Source organism: Alosa alosa, chromosome 13 (assembly GCF_017589495.1).
Source record: "Alosa alosa isolate M-15738 ecotype Scorff River chromosome 13, AALO_Geno_1.1, whole genome shotgun sequence".
NCBI classification, from domain to species: Eukaryota; Metazoa; Chordata; class Actinopteri; order Clupeiformes; family Clupeidae; genus Alosa; species Alosa alosa.
The window spans coordinates 12,919,479-12,930,248 of record NC_063201.1 but is presented as its reverse complement, the minus strand read 5'-3'; the positions used below and the strand labels follow the sequence as shown (position 1 = coordinate 12,930,248).

Genomic DNA, 10,770 nt, shown 5'->3' with positions numbered 1-10,770 from the left:
GAATCACATGCAAGTAAATATGTTAAACCTGACCGTTTGAGGGGGCTTCCAAGCAATGCATGTTGGGCTTGATTTTGACAGAATGGAACTTTTTCTTTTGGGAAAAAGTTTGTGATAGCCTACACAACCCAAATGCATTGCTTTCAAGGCACCCATAGCCCATTAATTGAAGGGGATGACATCCAAATGTTTATCCCGAGACAAATGCTCACACCTGTGCACTTGACAGTGGTGCATGACGATGCAGGCTATTTTAATGTCATATTTTGGGTGTTGTATGTGGTGCACTTTGGCAGAAGAGACGTTCTCCTTACACGGTCTTTAAACATCAAAATATTCAGAATGCCGTGACGTGAGTCATTACAATTGGCCTTCCTTTTCATTCTCAAAGTAGGTTCAAATTGCGTGTTCATCAGCCCGATTTTTAAAATCTCTCAAGGGAGAAACCCCCGAACACCCTGGAAAAAAAGGTCTCTAACTTCTGGGCTCTAGCCCCGAATGTTTTAAATAGCTAGCGACGCCCCTGCCAACACATCCGTGTACACCCCGACACCCTGTACATACACACACCCATGTCCACACACCCATGTCCACACAACCATGTACACACACACACCCATGTCCACACACCCATGTCCACACAACCATGCACACACACACACACACACACACACACACACACACACACACACATACACATACATGTACACACACACACACACCCATGCACACACACACACACACACACACACACACACACACACACATACATGTACACACACACACACACACCCATGCACACACACACACACCCACATGCACACACACACACACACACACACAAAACACCCCCCCATGCCCCACAGACACACCCATGCACACACATACAAAAGCACCCACACACAGACATTCAAACAACATGTCAGACTCCATTGATGACAAGTTCAAAACCCGGATGTCCCGCCTTCACTGGAAATCAAACACCTTTGCCGGAATTCCCGCCTTAATCAACCGGAAGTCCCGCCCACCTGTCACTTTTTAATTTAATTGAGAGTTAAAGAAAGGTGTGTCCTTATATCTCTTATGGCGCGTGTTTCAACCGATACAGGGGAAAAATGCCTCTGCACACAACTGGATAGACCTAACCATTCAGACCAACGAATTAGCCTACTGTGAATCCTAGTAGCCAACACATCCTTGACAAATGCTGTTTTCTGTTCGTTTTTAAAAGTTATTGGGCTGTCAGTAGGCTAGACTATCTTGTACAACAGCCACGATAGCGACATAAACGTCTACTGACAAGCTTTTTGCTGTAAACAAAATCAACCGAAGCGCACTCAGGTCACGTGAAGGAATAGGCACCGTTGCTCATCTGTCCATCATTTAGCCCGCCCGGACGATTGGATTGGTCTGCACAATTCTCAAGTTTTAGAGGCTCGTCAATGGAACAAGCCCAGACCAGACTTCCCGACCTCAAATTTTGTGGGTGGGGCTAAGTTCAGGCTGGCATAGAACACATTCTTTATTCCAAATAAGTGTAATGTAAAGAAAAAAGTTTTCTACTATAGCATGTTCATGTTAGATGTACAGTAGATAGATGAGTCATGCTAAATGATATAATGACAAAGTCTACCAGTCTTTGCATGTTGTGAATTTACTTAATATATCGCACATGCTTAATTCTTGTGTTCTACAGGGTATTGTCATCGGTACTGGAGAAAATTCTGAGTTTGGAGAGGTCTTCAAGATGATGCAGGCTGAGGAGGTAAAAATCCTGCTTGTTTTGGGAAAGCCAAATAACCACGTGAACGACTGATCAATATGAAATGGAATCCTATTTTGTGTACTGGATTCTGCTTTGCTAAAGTGAACTAAATGTAAGAATGCAGCCCTCCTCTGGTCCCCTCACTTGTGCCTCTGTCCCACAGGCGCCCAAAACCCCACTACAGAAGAGCATGGACCTGCTGGGAAAGCAGCTTTCTCTTTACTCATTCGGCATCATAGGTGAGCTCACTTCCTGTCAACACAGCACATTCTCACGTTTGGTTTTATGTGTTCTCTCCAGGGCTTTGAACCAGAATTTTTTTCCCCAATTGGTTCGTTCCGAACAGAAACAGTATTTTAACGTTTCCAGTTTTCGGTTCATCCCTAAAATTGATGTTCCTGAACCGGTTAGAACAAAAAAATAATGTTCACAAACTGGTTAATAACGTTCCATGTCAGCTGCGGGACATACAAGTATGGCAAGTAGGGTGATCATTAAGAATTCAATTTATATTGTTAGTCTACATAATTTTCCTTAAGGCTATATTTTTGTTAACTTGACCCAGCAGATTTTTACAACAATGCATTGGAAATTCGTAGCCTAGATCTAAATAGATATAATTTGTATTTAAAACCAAACATTTGTGAGATACTTGGTAGAATATGTACCTATTATGATTGAGCTTGAGAGACAGGCTACAGCTTAAGCATACGATTAGGCTACAGTACTTGCTGGCAGCAAGCTTCTCTATAGCATTTCTCCCAATGAGTGAACGACCGGAAGTGAATAAGTCATCAGCAAGTCATATTGCACAGGAATATTGTCAAAGAGCGAAAAAAATAACTGTATTAACGGGTTACCATTATTTTAGATAAACGATTCTGTTCCGGAACATAAAAAAATGTGAAGTTTCTGGTTTTTCCGGTGTCCCTTCCTCTTTTGCTAATAAGCCTGCTTTCCGTCTCTGCTCGTTTGTCTTTGGCAGGAGTCATCATGCTGGTCGGGTGGCTGCAGGGCAAGCACATCATGGATATGTTCACCATCGGTGTCAGGTGAGCACAGAGGTGGTGGCATTGGCATGCTGCAGGTGGACCGAGTGCCAGCAGGCTCCTAATGTTGACCCAAGCACAAGCGGGTTCTGAGCACACACAGGGTCTGTTTGAGTAGCCGCGGCCCATGGCGCAACTTGGCCGGGGTTATCAACCGGATGGGCTGACTACAGGGGAGGGTGTGTGAGGTGTTTGAGTTGTCATGGTTTATTATGGGAAAGGGCCAGGTGACTGTGTGTGCACTCAGTTAAGGGTTTTTTTTTTTTTACTCTTCTGTCCGGCTTTCTTAGTTTATTTAGTGTGTGTGTATGTGTATGTGTGTGTTCTTGACTTGAATTGACTTATTCTCTTACCCTTTCAGTTACAGGTTGTCTCACTTTGGTTGTGATGAGCTGTAGACATTGGGTTTGGTTATATTGTATGGTGTCATTCACACACCTCTCTTTCACACCCAGTCACCAGGTTTTAATTAACACTTTCTTTCTCACTTTCTTTCTCTGTCTCACTCTCCCCTCTCTCTCTCTCTCTCTCTTCTCTCTCTTTCTCTTTCTCTCTCCCTCTCCCCTCTCTCTCTTTCTCTCTCACTCTCACTTTCTGTCTCTCTTTCTCACTCTCTCCCTCTCTCCTCTCCTCTCCTCTCTCCTTCTCAATTCTCTCCCTCTCTCCCTCTCCTCTTTCTTTCTCTCTCACTCTCACTTTCTGTCTCTCTTACTCTCTCTGTGTGCCAGCCTGGCAGTGGCGGCGATCCCTGAGGGCCTGCCCATCGTAGTCACGGTGACTCTGGCCCTGGGCGTGATGAGGATGGTCAAAAAGCGAGCCATCGTCAAGAAGCTGCCCATCGTGGAAACACTAAGTATGTCCTGCATTCCCTGTCTCTCTGAAACACAGTGCTGATGACACAACAACAACAACAACATGTCACATTTATAAAGCAATATTTTTGGTACCCCAAACAACTTACAGCAAAGGGAAGCCTCACTACAACCTAGGCACTGCCATTGCACTGAATATTCAAGAGTTTGGTTCTGAAAATCTATAAATCCATTTTTGAAAGTTATGTTATTTCATTGTGTATTTCAGGTAATATCAATACAATTGCAGTTCTGTTTTGATTGAGTAAAGAAACATCAAAAACAATACCCAATTATATTTCCCTTGAAATTACTTGGAAAACAAACAAAAAAAGATTTATGAAAATTCATTAAAATGGAGGATATAGCATTTTGGAACCAAACTCTTTGCTGAAGCTGCTTTGCTGAAGTCCCTTTCACAGGACATGGATATCATCTGAAATAAATGTCTGAAGTGCACTTGATTCTCAGTGGAGCCACCACTTAATTTACCGTAGAGGAATAGAGGGACTCAGCCAGTACTCACCCCCCCCCCCTCCCTCCACCACCACCACCACCACCACCACTCCTCCTCCACCAGGCTCTTCTCTGGGCCGGATGCCAGTGTCCTGTACGCCCCTGTGATTTGTGTGCCTGGTTGGGCTCAGTGCTGGGGCATTGGGAGGGCAGGAGGCTGCTGTGAGTGTGCTCGGAGGAAGGCTTCATCTCACAGCTGACTGAATGTAATCAGACAGTGCTGAGGAACTGCTCCTCCACTACAGCCTCACCCATCATCGGCAGAACAGCTCTCTGTGTGGGTGTGTGGGTAGGTGGGTTGTCGGAGGGGGGGGTTGGTCAAGAGAAATTGCAGTGATTGGAGAATTTCTCCCTTCATTAGCTGCCCGAGGAGTGGATCAGGTGACCGTGAGTCTGCCGTCCCCCGACCTGATCAATCACATTACTGAGCCGCCCGAGTGTCATGTGAGACCAGACTGTTGTGGCCGGCGGGGGGTGCTTTCTCTGGCCAAGGCTGGTTTAACTATGTTTGCTTGTGTTTAATAATTGTTTCGATTTCAGTTTATATTTAGTAGTAATAAATGGTAGTCTGATTACAGGGCAAAAGAAGATGTCATTAACAGCCTTCCCAGTGTCGTTGTGCGTGGTCAGATTACAGGGCAAAATATGTCATAAACAGCCCTCCCAGTTTGTGTGTTTTTTTTTTTTTTTGGGGTGATTACAGAGCAAAAGATGTCATAAACACCCCTCCCGTGTGTCTGTGTGTGTGCAGGACAAGAGGACAAATAGATGGGTACAAATGTGTTTACAGGCAGTTTTTGTGTGAGACATATTGAAAAATGAGTGTGTGTTTGTCAGAGAGAAGAATGCCTGTGTGGGCATAAATATTTTTGCTCTCCCCATCTGTTCCGTGTGTGTGTGTGTGTGTGTGTTAGCTGAATGGCTTGTTTGGACCCATCAAATCCTTAGTGGTGGATTGGAGATGTTGGGAGTTTGCACTTGACACACAAACCTCTAATGAAAACCCTATTGTTATTAGCTTCCTGTTATTAGCTTCCTGTTATTAACCTCCAACTCCTGTGTGTGTGTGTGTCCCTCTCTCTCATAGGCTGCTGCAACGTCATCTGTTCGGACAAGACGGGCACCCTGACCAAGAATGAGATGACTGTGACACAGTTGTTCACCTCCGATGGCCAACATGCAGAAGTAAGGTCACATACCAGGGGTCAAGCATCTTGACCTTTGACATCTGAAACAGCCGCATAGCTCAGGGATAAAATTGAAATCCTCCGCTCTTTAATCACAAGTCAGGAGAACGCCCTTGAAGAGTTTTTTTCCCCCCTCATCAGCAAACATTCCTGTTCTTTGCTTGAGAGACATCACACTCTTCCTTCATTCTCTTCTCTCTTCCTCTCTCTCTCCCTTCTCTCTTTCTTTCTTTCTTTCTTTCTTTCACCCCCCCCCCCCCCTTGCACCGGGGTGAAATATGGCTTCTCTGTTCGGTCCCCCCCCTCATCTGCAGTCCTCATTCCTTAAGGGTGTGTGTGTCCTGTCCTTTCCTGGGTCTGTCCTGGAGGGAGGGGAATGCAGCGGCCCCTCAATCATGCGCTGGGCTCATCTCCGCGCCCTGCGGTTCGGTTCAGTGCGGTTTCGGGCACGGGCTCATGAGTCTGCCGGCGCGGACGGCGTGGGCGGAGGAAGGCGTGCGTGCGGCAGTGGTGGGCTGATGCAGGGAGTCCTCCTGCAGAGCCATTCTTTAATTTACGATGCGTGGAGGCCACAGGCTCCGCTTAATAGAGCAGTCCCGGAGGACGGGCGAGTCTGGGGGTTTTGGCAGGACACGCCCTTTTTGTGTGTGTGTGTGTGTGGCTGGCGGTTCCTCTAGCTTACAACTCAGCTTGTCAAAGCACCGGCAGTGCCATAGTCTTTTTTTTTTATTTCCCTACAGAGATAAATCACTAATTAAATCTGTGTATTTGTGTACCCTGTGATAACCATGAAAAAACCCTCATTTAAGTGTGTGTTTGAGCCATTGTCTCACCGCGGTGTCTCCCCCAGGTGACGGGCGTGGGGTACAACAGTGCTGGAGAGGTGCTGCTCAACGGCGATCTGGTGCACGGCTTCTCCAATGTCTCCCTTCGCAAGGTCGTCGAGGTGAGTGAGGGAGTAGGAACGCCCACCACCACCATACACACACACACACACTTTTGCTTTTGTTGGCGAGGTATGGCTGTCCAGTGGCTAACTGTTTTCCTTGGTGTGCTCTTGTCTGATATCCCCCTGCCGTAACCCAGGCTGGTTGTCTGTGTAGCGATGCGGTCATCAGGAACGGCACGCTGATGGGGAAGCCCACAGAGGGAGCGCTCATCGCCCTGGCCATGAAGGTATGCTACCCGCACTCTCAACACAGCACTGGGCAGTCGTGGGCACCCTCCCCTCTCCACCCAACATGGGGCACCCAACTCAACCCAACCCCACCCATCTCTCTCTCTCGCCCTCAGTTGCTAAAAAACTGCTGCTGTGTGTATGATCAGCCCAATCCAACACACTCAGTCCTCCTGACCTGACCTGATCAGGATATATTGGCACACACACACACAAAGACACAGTGAAACATGCTGGAAAAAATGTAGACATTTGCTTAGGGAGCAACCCCATACAATTTCCCCTGGGGATCAATAAAGTATCTATCTATCTATCTAGAATCAAATACACTATGTTGATGACCCTCATTTTGTCATGCAATAAAACACGCTATAAACTAAACATACATACAGTACATCCTCATCTTTCCAACCCCCAACACAGACTCTCACTCTCTCTCTCTCTCTCACTCACTCACACACACACACACACACACACACACACACACACACACACAGAGATGTTCTTTGGGAGCCTCCTTTACATATTTACAGACACACACGCACATACACTTACAGCCACATTGAGAGATGCTAGAAAAAATAATATTTGCTTGATAAAGGGGCCTGTCATGATCACATTGGGAGCTGAGCCCAGGGCTCTCGGCTCCTGCTGCCACTGCTGCTGGTGTAGGAGTGTTAGTGCTGCAGGCGCAGCAGTGCAGACATGAGCATCTATCAGCATAGCAGAGCTGATGGAGCTCTGGAGTACAGGTTGTTTCCTTTCCACATCGAGTAGGCAAATGGTATAACACATGACATTGTGAAGAGTTTGGTTCTAAATCTCCATTTTCAAAAACGTTAAAAAGTCATGTAATTTAATTGCGTATTTCAGGTTATATCAATAAAATTGAATTGCAGTTGTGTTGTTTTGATTGAGTTAAGATAAATCAAACAACAATACCCAACTACAGTTCCACTGAAATTACTTGTAAACAATGTAAAAAATGGTTTATAAAAAATCATTAAAATGAAGAATATAGTGTTTTGGAACCAAACTCCTACTGTATATGATTAGTATTAGTAATATTTCTATATTTATGTTTTGAGTTGAGTTCATGTCCAAAATAAATGCAAGTGGTTGTCATGGTTATACATCCACAGATCTAGGGCTGTTTTCATAGGTCTACAGACTTCCGTTTCTTACGCAGTTTATCTTTTAGTTTATAGAATATTCTGCTCACTTAATCCCCTGCAGTCTTGTGGCACGGAGGCAAAAACATGCAAAAAAAAAAAAAAAAATGCCTAAACAAATTCCCCTTACATCAGGAGAAGACAAAGGCCTCATTACACAGACCTACACACACACACCCCTCTGGTGTACCCTTTAGACTGGTCCCCTGGTGACCGATAGATTGTTTGAGTGCCGGCAGTGGCAGGCAGCTGGTAAGGAGCTGACTAGCAGGCAGGTGTGGCGAGTGGGGCTGGGGGTGTTTCTGGCTCGGCTGATGCAGAGTGATAGGCACCGGCCCCAGAGGAGCAACGCACAGTGGCACTCCAGACGTAGTGAGTCAGCAGCGGTAGCAGCAGCAGCTACTGGAGGAGAGAGGAGAGGAGAGTAGGCTAGTGAAGAGGAGGAGGGAGGAGAGGAGACTAGTGAAGAGGAGGAGGGAGGAGAGGAGACTAGGCTACTGAAGAGGAGGAGAGAGGAGAAGGCTACTGAAGAGGAGGAGGGAGGAGAGGAGAGTAGGCTACTGAAGAGGAGGAGGGAGGAGAGGAGACTAGGCTAGTGAAGAGGAGGAGGGAGGGCTAGAGGGAGTAGGGCTACTGAAGAGGAGGAGGGAGGAGACTAGAGAAGAGGAGGAGGCTAGGGCTAGAGAGAGAGGAGGAGGGAGGAGAGGAGACTAGGCTAGTGAAGAGGAGGAGGGAGGAGAGGGGAGTAGGCTATAGAAGAGGAGGAGGGAAGAGGAGGAGGGAGGAGAGGAGACTAGAGAAGAGGAGGAGGGAGGAGAGGAGAGTAGAGAAGAGGAGGAGGGAGGAGAGGAGACTAGGCTAGTGAAGAGGAGGAGGGAGGAGAGGGGAGTAGGCTATAGAAGAGGAGGAGGGAGGAGAGGAGACTAGAGAAGAGGAGGAGGGAGGAGAGGAGAGTAGAGAAGAGGAGGAGGGAGGAGAGGAGACTAGGCTAGAGAAGAGGAGGAGGGAGGGGGAGGAGAAGTATGGCTAGGAGAAGGGAGGAGGGAGGAGAGGAGACTAGGCTAGTGAAGAGGAGGAGAGGAGGGTAGGCTATAGAAGAGGAGGAGGGAGGAGAGGAGACTAGAGAAGAGGAGGAGGGAGGAGAGGAGACTAGGCTACTGAAGAGGAGGAGGGAGGAGAGGGGAGTAGGCTAGAAGAGGAGGAGGGAGGAGAGTAGGCTAGTGAAGAGGAGGAGGGAGGAGAGGAGACTAGGCTAGTGAAGAGGAGGAGGAGAGGAGACCAGGCCAGTGAAGAGAGGAGGAGGAGGAGGAGAGACCAGGCCAGTGAAGAGGAGGAGGGAGGAGAGGAGACTAGTGAAGAGGAGGAGGGAGGAGAGGAGACTAGGCTACTGAAGAGGAGGAGGGAGGAGAGGAGAGTAGGCTACTGAAGAGGAGGAGGGAGGGAAAGGAAGCAGCTGGCTAGCAGACGGGCAGTGCCGGTGGAGGTGCCAGCACAGTCACTGTGGGGAGGACTGGCGCTGGTGGCACTAGTGGCGCTAAGGCAAGCTGGCAGAAACATCCATGGAGGTGGTGGTAGTGGTGGGGCCGGGCCAGTGAGAGTGGGGCTGGGCAAGTTCTAGAACTATCTATTGGGGGGACCTTCGCCACAAGCAACAGCATCCCATCTCCAACCATATTGGGGTCTGTGTACTCACAGGGAGTAGACACATACAAGTACATAAGCTAGCTAGTTAGCATGTCAGTTAGGTCAGAAGTTTGCATGTCTAATGTGTTTGTGTGTGTTCTGTAGATGGGTCTGGAGGGGGTTCATCAGGAGTACGTCCGGCTGGAGGAGAAGCCCTTCACCTCGGAGCAGAAGTGGATGGCTGTCCGCTGTGTCCACCGTACCCAGCAGGTGAGCTGGCCACTGGCCTCTGCGTGGCAGCACTGCAGCATGTGTCTTGCTCTCTCTCTCTCTCTCCTCTACATCACAGATAAGTGGCAATCTGAATGGGACCAATGTACCAACAACAAGCTATACGAAATCCATCCTACTGTAAGGAAGAGACTATTTTTTTCTTTTCAATCCAGACACGATCAAATAGTCTATACCAGATGCCGTATAGGACATTCAAGATTTACTCATAGCTTTCTATTGAGTGGTGAACATCCTCCATTATGCCAAATTTGCAAAACGCCCCTGTCAGTGAGACATATTTTGATCTGTTGCCCTGCCTTGAAAACCAAAAGACAACAATTTTATCATCAAAATTCTATAGCTTATGTTTTTATAAAGGTCCCACCTTTTGAAGGTTAGAATATCTTATTAGCATAGATTTTAAGAAACATATTTAAGTTTCTATAACACACAGTGCTCTGGCAATTAAATAGCCTTAGTTGCGGAAATGGCCTTAAATTAAACAAACAAACAAACAATCTCTCTCTCTCTCGGTCACCGTCACCGTTTCCCAAAGTCAAGAAAGCATACTCAACGGCTGCCTTTTCAAGGATGCTACCTCATTGAACACCACCGAACCACTGTTCCAATTTCAAGCATCCATACAATTCTACCAAGGACCGAGTCTTTCGTTTTGCTGAATTTTCAAGTGTGCTCGGAACACCCACAATCCTGGGCACACATTTATGGAGGATAGAAAATCTGTACTAAACAAATGTATTTATTTGTAAACATCGCCTTCATTGTAAAATAGCCTAAATGAAGTATGGGCTCGGGTCATTTTAACAACTTTCAACTCTCACACTGTAATCGTGTAAAGAAGGCAATTAGGAAGGGTATTTATTTATATCTTATTCAATGAGAGTGATTGCGAGCTAATTATTATTTTTTTCTCTTTACAATTTTGCTTAATGGTTGCTGCTCCGTGGATTGTTTTAGCAAACAAATCAAACGTGTGTGTGTGTGTGTGTATATATATATATATATAATTCAATTTATTGAAGTGGGAGAATTACGGTAGTGCATTCATTGCTTTTCAAAACCAAGCGGGCAGGAGGTATTGATTTTCAGTAACGCACACCTGCAGCTTCCTGCACACTCGCTAGTCTGTTCTATTG

General features: G+C 46.7%; 1 protein-coding gene across 6 annotated transcripts in view; it reads left to right on the top strand.

The window, feature by feature from the left end:
• Nucleotides 1-10,770, top strand: part of atp2c1 (ATPase secretory pathway Ca2+ transporting 1) — a 51,237-nt gene that overhangs the window by 29,131 nt on the left and 11,336 nt on the right. For all 6 annotated transcript variants that reach the window (XM_048261253.1, XM_048261258.1, XM_048261254.1 and 3 more), the window contains 8 exons: nt 1,697-1,765; nt 1,929-2,004; nt 2,751-2,817; nt 3,543-3,667; nt 5,269-5,366; nt 6,219-6,314; nt 6,455-6,544; nt 9,506-9,610. In XM_048261253.1, the coding sequence (XP_048117210.1) occupies nt 1,697-1,765; nt 1,929-2,004; nt 2,751-2,817; nt 3,543-3,667; nt 5,269-5,366; nt 6,219-6,314; nt 6,455-6,544; nt 9,506-9,610 (726 nt within the window). The remainder of the gene's footprint in view (nt 1-1,696; nt 1,766-1,928; nt 2,005-2,750; nt 2,818-3,542; nt 3,668-5,268; nt 5,367-6,218; nt 6,315-6,454; nt 6,545-9,505; nt 9,611-10,770) is intronic.